Raw genomic sequence first — 12823 nt, 5'->3', positions numbered from 1 at the left:
ACATATGTTAATTTTTATCATTTCCAAACATTTTATTTTACTATCATTTTATTATAAATAATTTAAAAACATCGTCAGAGATTCTGGTCCGAATAACATTAGTTCTTCAAAATTTGTTGATACCCCCTTTGTGACCTTATAAAAAGTTATCATGTACCTAAAATTAATAAAACTTTATTCCATGCACTATCCAAGTCCTTAAAATTTGTTAACTTATATAGTCCTCATAACAGCCTCATGAGACGGGTAATATTATTATCCCCATTTTACAATAGAGAAAACTAAAGTACTATAAGATTAAGTGATTTGCCCAAGACCACCCAGCTAATAAATTCTAAGCTCTCAACTACTATGCTATACTACAATATTAAATATAGTCTCTCTTTTTTGGGTACAGGGTTCTATATGTCTATTACATCTAAATTATTAATCAGGCTGCTCAAAACTCCTATGTCCCTAATATATATTTTGTTGCTTGCACTATCACTTGCTAAAGGTTGAAATCAATTATAATTGCAAATGTCAACTTCCTCTTGTCATTTTTTAGTATACGTATTTCAAAGCTGTGCAAGGTACATTCGAGTTCAAGATTATAATATCTCATTGATAAATTATTTATTAGATGGAGTCCCCTTTTTCTCTATTAATTTTTTTCCCCTTACATGCTGTTTCATAATTAACTTTCTTTTGGTTAAAACTTACATGGCATATCTTTAAATATCTCTTTATTTTCAATCTCGCCTTGCGATTTTATTTTAGGTATACTTCTTATAAGCAATATCAAGTTAGATTTTTTTAAACCCAATCTCTTCTAGTAGATGACTGATCAGTTTACATTTACTAGATTACTGATACATTCCCTTTTCTACATTCCTACATTCCTATGTTGTGTTTCTGTTTACTATCTTTATGTTCTGTTTCCTTCTTTTAATTAGTTAGTAAAATTTACAACACCTCTTTTGTACTTCTTTTGTTGTGTCTTTATGGCTATCAAATCCAGTCATACCGTAACTACATCATTTCTAAAAGACAGATTCTGGGGCTGGCTTCACAAAACAAAGTCAATTTTGAAGAGTTTTTTTTCTTGATAAGAAAATGGATGAAATCAGGGCTCATTCTGGTAAGAAAATAAACACTAATTTTGTAACAAAGCAACACGAGCATTACTATTAATATTATTTATAATACCACAAGGACAAAATCACCTCTAAGCATTTTTCTGCATTTTAAAGAAAGCAAGATCCTTAAGATGCATAGTTTAAAATAGTTTTTATCCCCATTTAGTGATTCTAATTTTGTTCATTGTATTAGGGTAGAATCTTGGGTTTCAAGCAAATGGATTTCAACATTTCACAACCTTTGAGGCCTCCAGCTCTTTAATCTTGTCTTCAGCCTCTGTCAGTTTATCTTTCAACGCTGCAATTTCCTTCTCCATGGGCATCACAACAGATCGTAGTTTTTCAGCATCCTCTTGAGCCTATGGTTAAAAAGAATTAAATACTACAACTTACTGATGTATTGCTTTCCTAAGAAACTCTGACCTATCCACTTGTTAAAATTAATATAACAACATATAAGTCTACCAGGCATTGTATTAGCACTCACAAAATTGAACCACATCTAAATTTAATTGTTGTATTACTTTGAATGTTATAATCACAGTTTTCCCAAATATTCCATTTAGAATTTAGGATTAAGTAGGTAAATGGATTCACTTTGACAAATTTGACTTTTTAATTAATCGAGTAATTAAATTGGAAAATATCCTACATATAAAAGGAAATATACATAATAAGCACTTTTTAATAATTCTGGTTACTGAATTAATAAAAACCATTTCTTATGACTACTGAAAAGACTATTTTTTAATATTCAAAATCAGAACGACATATTTTCTAAAATATTGGAAAACTATGTTGATATAAAAAGGCTTCCATCTAGTTATTTAAATGGAGTACTTAAATATCATTCGACTTTCGATATTTAAATGAAACAAACCCAAAGAATGGTCCTTTAAAATATAATTTTCCATCCTTCATTCTCAAAAACATAGATTAAAAAGAAACAATATCCATATACTATTAAACTGGTGAGACACTTAATTTTTATTATATATATATTTCTATATATTATCTATATACATATATATGAACTGAAACAAAAGCAGACTCAAAGTTAGCATTATTCCTTATAGTAAAAATGAAAATTCACCTTAACTGCTAAATTTAAATGAGCTCAAGCTTATCCTAAATTTTTCATGATAGGGAAAATATCATATACACCCAAATGTGAGTGGGCATTTTTCCTTAAAAACAAATCTCTCAGAAAAGAGGGATTCACTTTGTTTTCCAGTCCTTACAAAGTCATTTCATAATTTATTTTATTCTGTACTATTCCTGTTTGGAATAGACATGTGAATTTAAAATATCTTCAGTCAAAACTAATCTGGGATGCTTACAGAGGTCTGCTGATAAAAATCAGCAAGAAAGGAAAAAGAGGGAAAAAAAGCAAAGAATGTAACACAGATGGAGTTATCTATTAATGTAAAGATGACCTCACAATTCTGAGTGTTGCATATAACTATAAATAATATTTTAAAAGATGATTTTTTGAATGATAAAAGGGTCATTAAAATTAAAAATCAGAGAAACTGTCACAGCCAAGAGGAGCCTAAAGAAACATTACTAAATGTAATATGGTATCCTGGTATAGGATCCTGAAATGGAAAAAAAATGAACATTAGGTAAAAACTAGTGAAATCTGAGTATGAAATATGGATTTTAATTAATAATAAGTCTATATTGGTTTATTAATTGTGACAAATATACCATATTAACATATGACGTTAATAACAGGAGAAACTGGGTGTGGAGTATAAGGGAACTCTACCATCTTCACATTTTTTTCCTAGATCAAAAACTATTTTAAAAAGTAAATTCATTTTAAAAAATAAATTTAAAAAATGACAAAAAGTGGCAGATTGTGAAATCATGAATATGAATATGTATATATGAAAATGAAAAAAACAACTATTCTCACATGAATGGGTAGTTGCGGCTAGGAATAAAATTTTCAATGACAGCATAAAATTTAAATTCATCTCAACCTGTCTACTTCAATTACAGAAGATGACTAAGTGACTCTAGTGATGATAACATTGTCAGATCTTCATGAAGATGCTGAATTAAAATCTTTTCCTGAAATGAGAGCATGGAAAAACTATTCCTCAAGGTTCAAGCTTTTATTTTGGGTGTCGGGTTCTCAGGTGATTTTTACATTATTAAAAAAACGAATTAAATAACCATAGTCCTTGTATGGACCAAGAATTAGGAACCAAAGACGATGATTAATCCAACTGAAAAGAAACATCAAATTCTAATTATTATTTTATATAATATGTAATTCTTAATATATATGCATATAAATCAGTAATGTGAAAGTTTATATCATCTAACTAGCTATAAAGCTTAATAAGTCATCTCAATGATAAAATGTTTCACTTTATATTTAACTGGTCTATGTTCAGGTATCTTACGGTAACGTGTTCAAGCATAATACACAGTACATTCATCACACAGGAGCCAAGTATATTAAGAAGGAAAAGCAAAAACTTAAAAACCAAAAACTAAAGCACCAAGCAACAAACACTCATGCAACAAATATTTATTAAGCACCTATGTACTAGACACTACTCGAGGCATTCAGGATACACACAAAAAAACAAGACTCCTGCCCTCATGGAGCTTATATTCTAGCAAACAATAAACATAGTACATATTATAAGGAAATATGTGCTATGGAAAAGGAAAAACTAGAAAAGGATACAGGTGATCAGCAAAGTTGTGGTAGGTGGGTGACAGAGGTGGGCAGGTTGCAATGTTAATGACATGGTCAGGATAGGCTGATGAGGAGGAGACATTTGTTTAAAGATTGAAGAAGGTGAGGGAGTTTCCCATACAAATACATGGGGGGAATGGCATTAAATTATCTAGTACTATATTTACATTTGCATCCAAATAATTCCTCTAACAGAAAACACAGAAGTGCGACTTCTATTACCACAATAATATTTAAAGCATCTTGCATTTGGATTCATATATTTCTACAGATGAATACATTCCTTCATACCTTTTTCATTTCATTTTCTAAATTTTCCTCCTCTTGACCTTCAGACAGCCTTCTCCTTAAATCAGCTATTTCCCTCTCTGCAGATTCTCGATACTGTGCCCACTGTGTTCGTTCCTGTTCCAGCCTAAGGTGGAACTGGTGCTCATAGTCACGAACTGTTTCTACAAAACATCACCAAATATTTCATGTCTAAAGCATTCTGAAAAAAAAATGTTTGGCACACTAAAATTTAAAATGGAGTTTTATAAAGAGCTTTTTGCCTAATTTCTGGAAATCTTTTAATTCACTAAAAAAACTAAACTAACATTTCTAGTTCTTATTATATGTAGAAATTTTGCTAAAGGCTTTAAGTCATCATCTCTAATCTTTCAAATAAACCTGTGTCGTATATTATTTTACAGATCCGGAAAGCTTAGGAAGTTAAATACTCTGTTCAATGTTTCACAACCAGTAAGCAGAGCTCGATTCAAACCTAAGGTCAACTCAAATATCTCTATTCTCAGGTACTATGCTATGGCTCCTAAGAAAAATGTCATCTTTATAAAATGGCTTTAAATTTAATAAAATCTGAAAACATTATGTGATAAACAGTGATGATTGCCCATTAATTTCCACTGCTGCTGCTTCCTAACAAAACCCAATTCTGTTTAGGTTGTCAATGGCCCAACTTAAAAACTAGATTTTCCAGTTATGAGTAACCACACACTTCAATAATGTGGTGGGGGGAGGGGAGTATACACTGAGTATTTCTAGCAAATTTTTGCTTTTCTGAGGGAGGCTGTAGGAGGAGCAGCCATTCTTCATCCATGAGGCAAAATGAACCTGAAAACCACATGCTGAAGATGAAGGAACAGAAGGACTGAGGAGCCTAGAACACTGGGGACATTGCAGAACCACTGTAACCAGCTCTAGATTAACTAACCACCTCTGGATTTCTTCTTCTGTGAGTAAAATGAACTTCTATTTGTGTAAGCCACTATAGTCAGCATTGTTAGAGGCTCACAGTAATCCCTAGGCAATAGCCACAAACTCAGAAATATGGCTAGTCTTACCTATCTTCTTACAAAGAGCACTTAAGGCAAAAATGGCACACGAATGCTAAGAAAGGAAAAAATCATCACTATTTCATATTTATAATAGTAACTAAACTAATTCCAGGAACCCAAAGATTCAGAGGGCAACTTCATTTCATTATTATCTTCTCAGAAATGCAGGACTAGTGCCAACAGCAGACAGAGACTAAACTACTATTCTTTAGACCAAGGGTCAAAAGTTGGCAGCTCATAAAGCCTATTCAAACCCAAAGGCCATTCTGCCTCATAGATTGCAGTGAAGATTTCACATACAAATCCAAATTTTTCTTAAAAATGTAAAAGATATGGCAACACTGGACTGGATGGGCAATAATTCGCTGGAATTAGTTAAGTGTAAACGGAAACTTGACTCTCTCCATTTGAGGTTTCTCCAGTTTTACATACTCCTTGTGCCCATGTGGCTTTATTCATTGATATTACTTAACTGACTCCTATAAGAAAATCCATTTAGAAGCCCTGCTTTAAATCTTACAATGAACTACAGTTCTCATTTAGTGCAATATCTCTGTAACACTCTCATAATTCTCCATTATTAAATTTGTTGAAGATACAGATGATATACCCACATACACATGATTGGCTTCCCTTTTATTTAGAAAGTGACAGTAAGTACACTGTGAAGATGGTAATGCACAAAGTGGCAAATGAAACTCAGGATATATTTTAAGTCTCTCTGAAAGTGTTCTCAATCATCAGAATCAGTTACCTTAGAAAATAATAAAACAGATCTAACTTTGTCTTTACCTTTCATAACAGCCTGAAGTGAAGCAACTTCTTCTCTCCACTGTCTTTTCACTTCATCTATAGCTTCTTGCTTGGTATTCTCAGAGACTGTGGCAATGGCCTTAATATTCTCCATCTCTGCCTGGGCTTCCCACAGCTGTGTTCGAAGGTGTCCCAAATCATCTTGTGCAGCTTGTAACACGGCATTTTGCCTCTTCAGATCCTCTGGGAAAAATGTAAAAGACTTTTCTATTAATGAGGCATTGACTTTTATCAGGGTGACATTCCATTCAATGAAGAAACAAAACTTTAAGTTTATGTTAACATTGTTATAAAGAAGTTTAGCATTAAATTTTAAAATGTTAATTTAAAAATAAAATTATTTTAATAAATGTAAGATTTAAAGTATGCCACGTATCACAAATCAATTAATTTTAAGGATTAAGGCCATAGTTTTAGAGCTAAATTTAAGATCTAATGGCTTCATATGAGTTGACTTAACCTCTCTGGCCTCAATTCCTTATCTATAAAACAGAGTATAAAAATATCCTCAGAAGGGTGTTTTAATCATAAAACAATTTATTGAAAATGCTTATTAGTATAGTACCTTGCACAAAGTAACCATTTAAGAAATGGTTAATAAAAGGAAGCCAGAGTACATGACAGTTACAGATCCAGGTTTTTTAAAAGTTAGGATTAATTTCTCAATACCCCTTTATCACCTCTTAAATACTTGCTTGATCTGATGTGCCTACTACATGATTTGGCTGGAGATATATTTGTCTAAACTGTCTTCCAAAAAAGATGACCTTACCAACAGTATATAGGGGTGTGTTGTCTTCCTATATCCTTATCAAGTCATTCTCCATTTTTTTAAATTCTTGCCAATATCACATGTAGAAAATGGTGAAGTTTTAATCTATATTTCCCTATTAATAAAGAGGCTGACTACCTTTTCACACATTTATTAGTGACTATATTTCCTTTTTGGTGATATCTTTTACTTGTGTTTCTAATGAATTGTTTTTCTTCTGCTTTGGAAGAGTATTTTATATGTACTGGATATTAACCCTATTTTCTCTTACAAAACTTTTCCCAGTCTGCTATTTCTCAATTTCTTTTCTATCTATTGCTATCTAAAAGTTATGAGACATTTATACAGAACTGTTTATCTTTTCAAAGTTATCAATTTTCTTTACAGAACACAATAACTAAGCCAAAGGGCCATAAAAACAATTTGACTTAAGATCTAACTCTACTGCTAACCAGCTGCATGACTTTAAGAGATCATAAGTCCTCAAGCAAAGATAGTGACAAGACTTTTCTGTATAAATGTCTAAGTACTTGAAAAAGTCAAATAGATAATATCAATTAAAGAACTTCTATAAGTTGTGAAGACATCCATTATCAAATAATCACAGGAATTAACAATTTGGTAGTCGAAGGTGAAATCACAAAAGAAGTGTATCAACTCTATATTCTACTACTTTGTTTCAGAAAATGTGAAATAAAAAGCATTATTTCTGAAATACTTTATTTCTGAGAACTACAATTTCATCAAAGCTCAAACTGATATACTTAAAACCTCCTCGTGCTAATTATGCCTGTGACCTTTAATTTATTGGAAATTACCCAAAGCTATTCATGACCTTGTCTCTATGAACAGAAAAACTGCAAATACCAAACCTAAATGCTAACTTTTGGCATGTTTCTCCACAGTTAAAAGCAGTATATTGAGGCTAGGGGAAGAATGGGTCTTTTTTTCCAAGAATGTTTTAGTAATTCTGGCTCCCTAGCATTTTCATATAAATTTTAGGATCTGCTAGTCAATTTCTACAAAGACAACTGAGATACTAAAAAATACTGTATTAGCTGAATAATAACAACAAAAAAAAAACAAACTATCCAACTTAAAAAATGGGCAGAGGACCTAAACAGACATACAAAAGGCCCACAAACATATGAAAAGATGCTCAACATCTTTTAGAGAAATGCAAATCAAAACCACAATGAGATACCGTCTTACGCGTTAGAATAGCTGTTATCAACAGGACAAGTCATAACAAGTGTTGGAGAGGATGCAGAGAAAAAGGAACTCTCATAACTGCTGGTGGGACTGCAAATTGGTGCAGCCACTATGGAAAATAGTATGAAGGTTCCTCAAAAAACAAAGAATTGATCTATCATGTGATCCAGCAATCCCTCTACTAGGTATTTACCCCAAAAACTTGAAAACCCATATCCAAAAAGGTATTTGCACACTAATGTTCACAGCAGCATTATTCACGGTAGCCAAGACATGGAAGCAACTGAAGTGTCTGTCCTACGATAGATGGTTGAAAAAAGCAGCTGTGGTACATACATATAATAGAATATCACTCAGCCATAAGAAGAGATGAAATACTGCCATTTGGGATGTGGATGGACCTTGAAATAATCATGCTAAGTGAAATAAACCAGACAGAAAAAAGTTGAAAAACACATTATATCACTTATTTGTTGGCTATAACCTAAAAGCAACAAACAAGCAGAGACCCATAGACATAGACAATAGACTAGTGGTTCCCAAAGGGTAGGGGGGGAGGGGAGAGGTAGATGGGGGAAAAGGAGTCAAATATGTAAAACAGGAAGTTACAGAAATTACATCAAGTGAATAAAAAATAATTTTTTAAAAATATTTTTTTAAAAAAGGATAAAAGAAAGGTATAAATACCTATGCCTCCCCCAGACCTACTAAAATGAAGTCCCTGAAGGAAGAGAAAAAATAAAAAATAAAAATAAAAGATACTGCATTAAATTTGCAGATCAATAAGGGGAGTATTGCCAATATTAAGTCTTGTGATGTATTTAGATCTTTTTTACATTTTTTTCAAGTGTTTTTAACATTTTGAGAGTACAAGTTTTGCACTTATTTTGTTAAATTTATTCCTAATTATATTATTCATTTTGGTGTTATTAGAAATGAAATTATTTCCTAAATTTCATTTTCAAATTATTCATTGCAAGCATATAGAAATACAACTGGTTTTTGTATATTGATCTTGTGTCCTGCAACCTTGCTGAACTCACACATTAGTTCGCATAGTTTAGTGGATTCCACACAATTTTTCACATAACAAAGGTCATCTGAGAATAGAAATAGCTTTATTTCTTCCTCTCTAATCTGGATTCCTTTAATTTCCCCCACCTCTTTATTTTTGGCAAGTGGGGAGGTGCCAATTGCCCTGGATAGAATCTCCCATCCAATGATGAATAGAAGTGATGAAAGTGGACATCAATGTCTTATTTCCCATCTTAGGGAGAAAGCATTCTTAGTCTTTAACTATTAGGTATGATAATTTTTGCAACGGGTTTTTTGTAGATGATCTTTATTGGGTTGTTGAAGTTTCCTTCTATTCTCAGTGTTTTTATTATGAAAGGGTGTTGGATTTTGTCAAATGCTTTATCTGTGTCTACAGAAATGTTTTTGGTCAATGTGGTGTATCTATCATACTGATTTTCAGGGGTTGAACCCCCCCTTGCAATCTCAGAATAAATCCTACTTGCTCATGGTGTATAATTATTTCTGTGTTGCTGAATTTGGATCGCTAGCATTTTCTTGGACTTTTGCATCTATATTCATAAGGAATACTGATTGGTCTGTAGTTTCTTTTGCTTGTGATGTCTGTGTTGGTTTTGGCATAAGGGTAATATTAGCTCACAAAATGAGTATGAAATAATCTACATTTGTCTACTTTTTAGAATTTTGAGAAGAATGTTAATTTTTTCAACACTTGGTAAAATCCAGTACCTAACCAGAGTCTAGGCTTTTCTTTCCCTTTTTTTTTGTGGGTATTTTAATTACAAATCCAATCTTTTAATTTGCTACGGGTTTACTCACACTTTCTATTTCCTCTACAGCCAGTTTTGATGTTTGTACTTTTCACTTCATCTAAGTGAAAAGTACAAACATCAAAATAGAATTTGTCCACTTCATCTAAGTTATCTAATTTATTTGCATACATTTATAGTATTCCTTTCTAATCTCTTTTAATTTCTGTAAGGACAATAGTAATGGTCCCTGAATTCATTTCTTGGTCGATTTAAAGATATGTCCATTTTGTTGGTCTTTCCAAAGAATGCAAAGAATTAGCTTCACTGATTTTTGTTACTACTTTTTATTGCTTTTCAATTCTGTACTTTATTTTGACTTTAATCTTTATTATTTCCTTCCTTCTACTTGCTTTAGGTTTCATTGACTCTCCTTTTTTCTAGTGTCTTAAAGTGGAAGATAAGTTTATTGGCTTATTTTTTTTTTTAATTTAGGCATTTACAGCTATATATGTCCCTCTAAGCATTGACGTAACTGCATCCTATAAGAGTTGGTATATTGTTTGCAATTCCATTTACCTCAAAGTATTTTCTAATTTTGTGATGTCTTCTTTCACCCATTGCTTACTTAGGTGTTACATAATCTCCCCATATTTGTGAGTTTCCATTGTAGCCCAAAGACACAGTTTGTATTATTATTTCAATCCTTTTATAGTCAAGTCTTCTATTTTCTTATTGCTCTCTTTGTTCTACTCATTACTGAAAGTGCAGTATTGAAGTATACAATATTATTGTCAAACTATGTTTCTCCCTTCATTTGTCAGTTTGCTTCCTGTATTTTGAGACTCTATATGCAGATACATACGTAACTATTTTGTCTTCCTCATGGATTGGCCGTTCTGTCACTAGAAAATGTTCTCTCTAGTTAATATTTTTTGGTTTAAAACTTATTTTGCCTGATGTTAGTATGGCCACTCTAGATTTCTTACAGTTGCTATATGCAAGATTTATCTTTTTTTCAGCTTTTTACTTTTGTTCTATTTGTACCTTTGAATCTAAAATGTATCAACTATAGACAGCATATAATTGGATCTTGTTTTATTAACCAGTCTGAAACTCTCTGCCTTTTGAATTGTTTAACCCACTCACATTAATATCGCTGACATCACAGTAATATATTGGATTTAACTCTGCAACTTTTCTTTACTACATCTTATGTCTTTTTGCTCCTCTACTCTTTTATTGCTCTATGCATTAAATGAAGAATTTCTAATGTAACATATTAATTCCTTTCATAATGTGTTACTATATTTTCTTGTGTCATTTCCTTAGTGGTTGCTCTGGGGTTTACCATATACATCTTAACAGAATCTACTTCAATTCCAATGAAACACAGGCATACCTAACTTTACTGTATTTCATAGGCATTGCATTTTTTACAAAACTAAAAGCAAGACCCTCCACCAGGAAAAAGATGATGATGTACTTTATTTTGATACTCGATTTATCACAATGGTCTGAAACAAAACACACAATATCTCTGAAGTATGTCTGTATAGAAATGTTACTCCTCTACAACTTTATTCTCTTTCCCCCCATTTATGCTATCACTGTTATATACATTGTCATCTGTTACAAAACCAACAATACATTGCTATAATTATTGCTTCATATAATTGCCTTTTAAAGAACCTAAGAGGAGAAAGAAAACTAAGTATATATTTATAGCATGTGTTAAATTAACCATCTTATTTACCATTTCTGGCTTTTTACTTGATCCTTTGGTTTGGAATTACATCTGGCATCATTTTCTTACTCCAATACAGCTTTCCTCCCCATCCCCAACTCCTTTATTCTGATATTGGCAAATATATATTCCCATATGTTATGGCCCAAGAAGACCATAATATACGTATTGGTTTATAAAATGCTTTTTAAATCCATTAAAAAATATTTATTTACACTGTTATAATTACACAATTAACTTTACTGGAGACTTTTGTTTTTTCATTTGAATTCAGATTACTGTCTGGAATCACTTGCTTTCAGCTGAAGAATTTCTTTGAAATTTCTTATAAGGCAGTATGCCAGGAAAAATTCTTAGTTTTTATCTGAGAATATCTTTATTTCACCTTCTTAGAAAGATGCTTTTGCTGGATACAGGATTCTTGATTAACATGGGTTTTTTTCCTTTGAGCATTTTAAATGTCATCCCGCTGTCTTCTGGCCTTTATTATTTCTAATAAGAAGTCAGCTTATTTTTTCCTGGCTCCTTTTAGAACTTTTTTCTTGTCTTTTGAGTTTCAACATTTTTACTTACGCTGTTTTTGTGTTTGGATCTTTTTGCACATCTCTATCCCAGTGGGAAATCAATGAGATTCTTAAATGTATAGATTACTGCTTTTCATCAAATTTGGGAAATTTTCTGCCATTATCTCTTCAAATATTTTCTTCTGTCTCTCACCTCTCCTCTGGCACTCCCATTACACACATTTTGGCACACCTAATGATATCTCACATTTCTATGAAGTTGTTTTTCTATTTTCTTTCTGTTCCTCAGACTGGATAATCTTAAATGACCTATCTTCAAGTTAACAAATTCTTTGGTCAGTTCAAATCTACTGTTGAAGCCCTATAGTGAATTTTTCATTTTAATTACTGTACTTTTCAACTCCTGAATTTCCATTTGGTTGTTACAATTTCTCTTTAGTCCTTATTTCATGAAACACTGTCACACTTTAAGGATGGTTTTCTTTAGTTCTTTGATCATACTTATGACTACTTTGTTAAATTTGACATCTTGTCACTTTCACAGGCACTGCATGCTTTTCCCCCTCTGTATGGGTCAGTTTCCTGTTTATTTCATCTCTCCTAAATATTTTTTGTTGAAAATGAGATTTCTGATAATACATTGCAGCAACTCTAGTATTGGTTCACCACCACCCCCTTCTTGGCTTGTTTTGCTGTTTAGTGGGTGGCTAGATTATTTTAGTAAATCTATTTCTGCCCCACTTTTCCCTACCTCCCACAGTGTGTAGCCTCTGACGTTGCTCCTTGGGCATGCACAG

The 12823-nt window shown here is 32.2% G+C and overlaps 1 protein-coding gene across 5 annotated transcripts in view; it reads right to left on the bottom strand.

Annotated features, from left to right (window-relative positions):
• Positions 1 to 12823, bottom strand: part of RABEP1 (rabaptin, RAB GTPase binding effector protein 1) — a 94991-nt gene that overhangs the window by 41605 nt on the left and 40563 nt on the right. For all 5 annotated transcript variants that reach the window (XM_016141965.2, XM_016141967.2, XM_036223040.1 and 2 more), the window contains 3 exons: positions 5967 to 6170; positions 4129 to 4289; positions 1358 to 1477 (listed from right to left, as the gene is read on the bottom strand). In XM_016141965.2, coding sequence (XP_015997451.1) covers positions 1358 to 1477; positions 4129 to 4289; positions 5967 to 6170 — 485 coding nt within the window. The remainder of the gene's footprint in view (positions 1 to 1357; positions 1478 to 4128; positions 4290 to 5966; positions 6171 to 12823) is intronic.

The sequence above is a fragment of the Rousettus aegyptiacus genome, unplaced genomic scaffold, assembly GCF_014176215.1.
Source record: "Rousettus aegyptiacus isolate mRouAeg1 unplaced genomic scaffold, mRouAeg1.p scaffold_m13_p_6, whole genome shotgun sequence".
Classification (NCBI taxonomy): Eukaryota; Metazoa; Chordata; class Mammalia; order Chiroptera; family Pteropodidae; genus Rousettus; species Rousettus aegyptiacus.
Note: the sequence above shows the minus strand (reverse complement) of the source record. Positions and strands in the feature narration are given on the sequence as shown.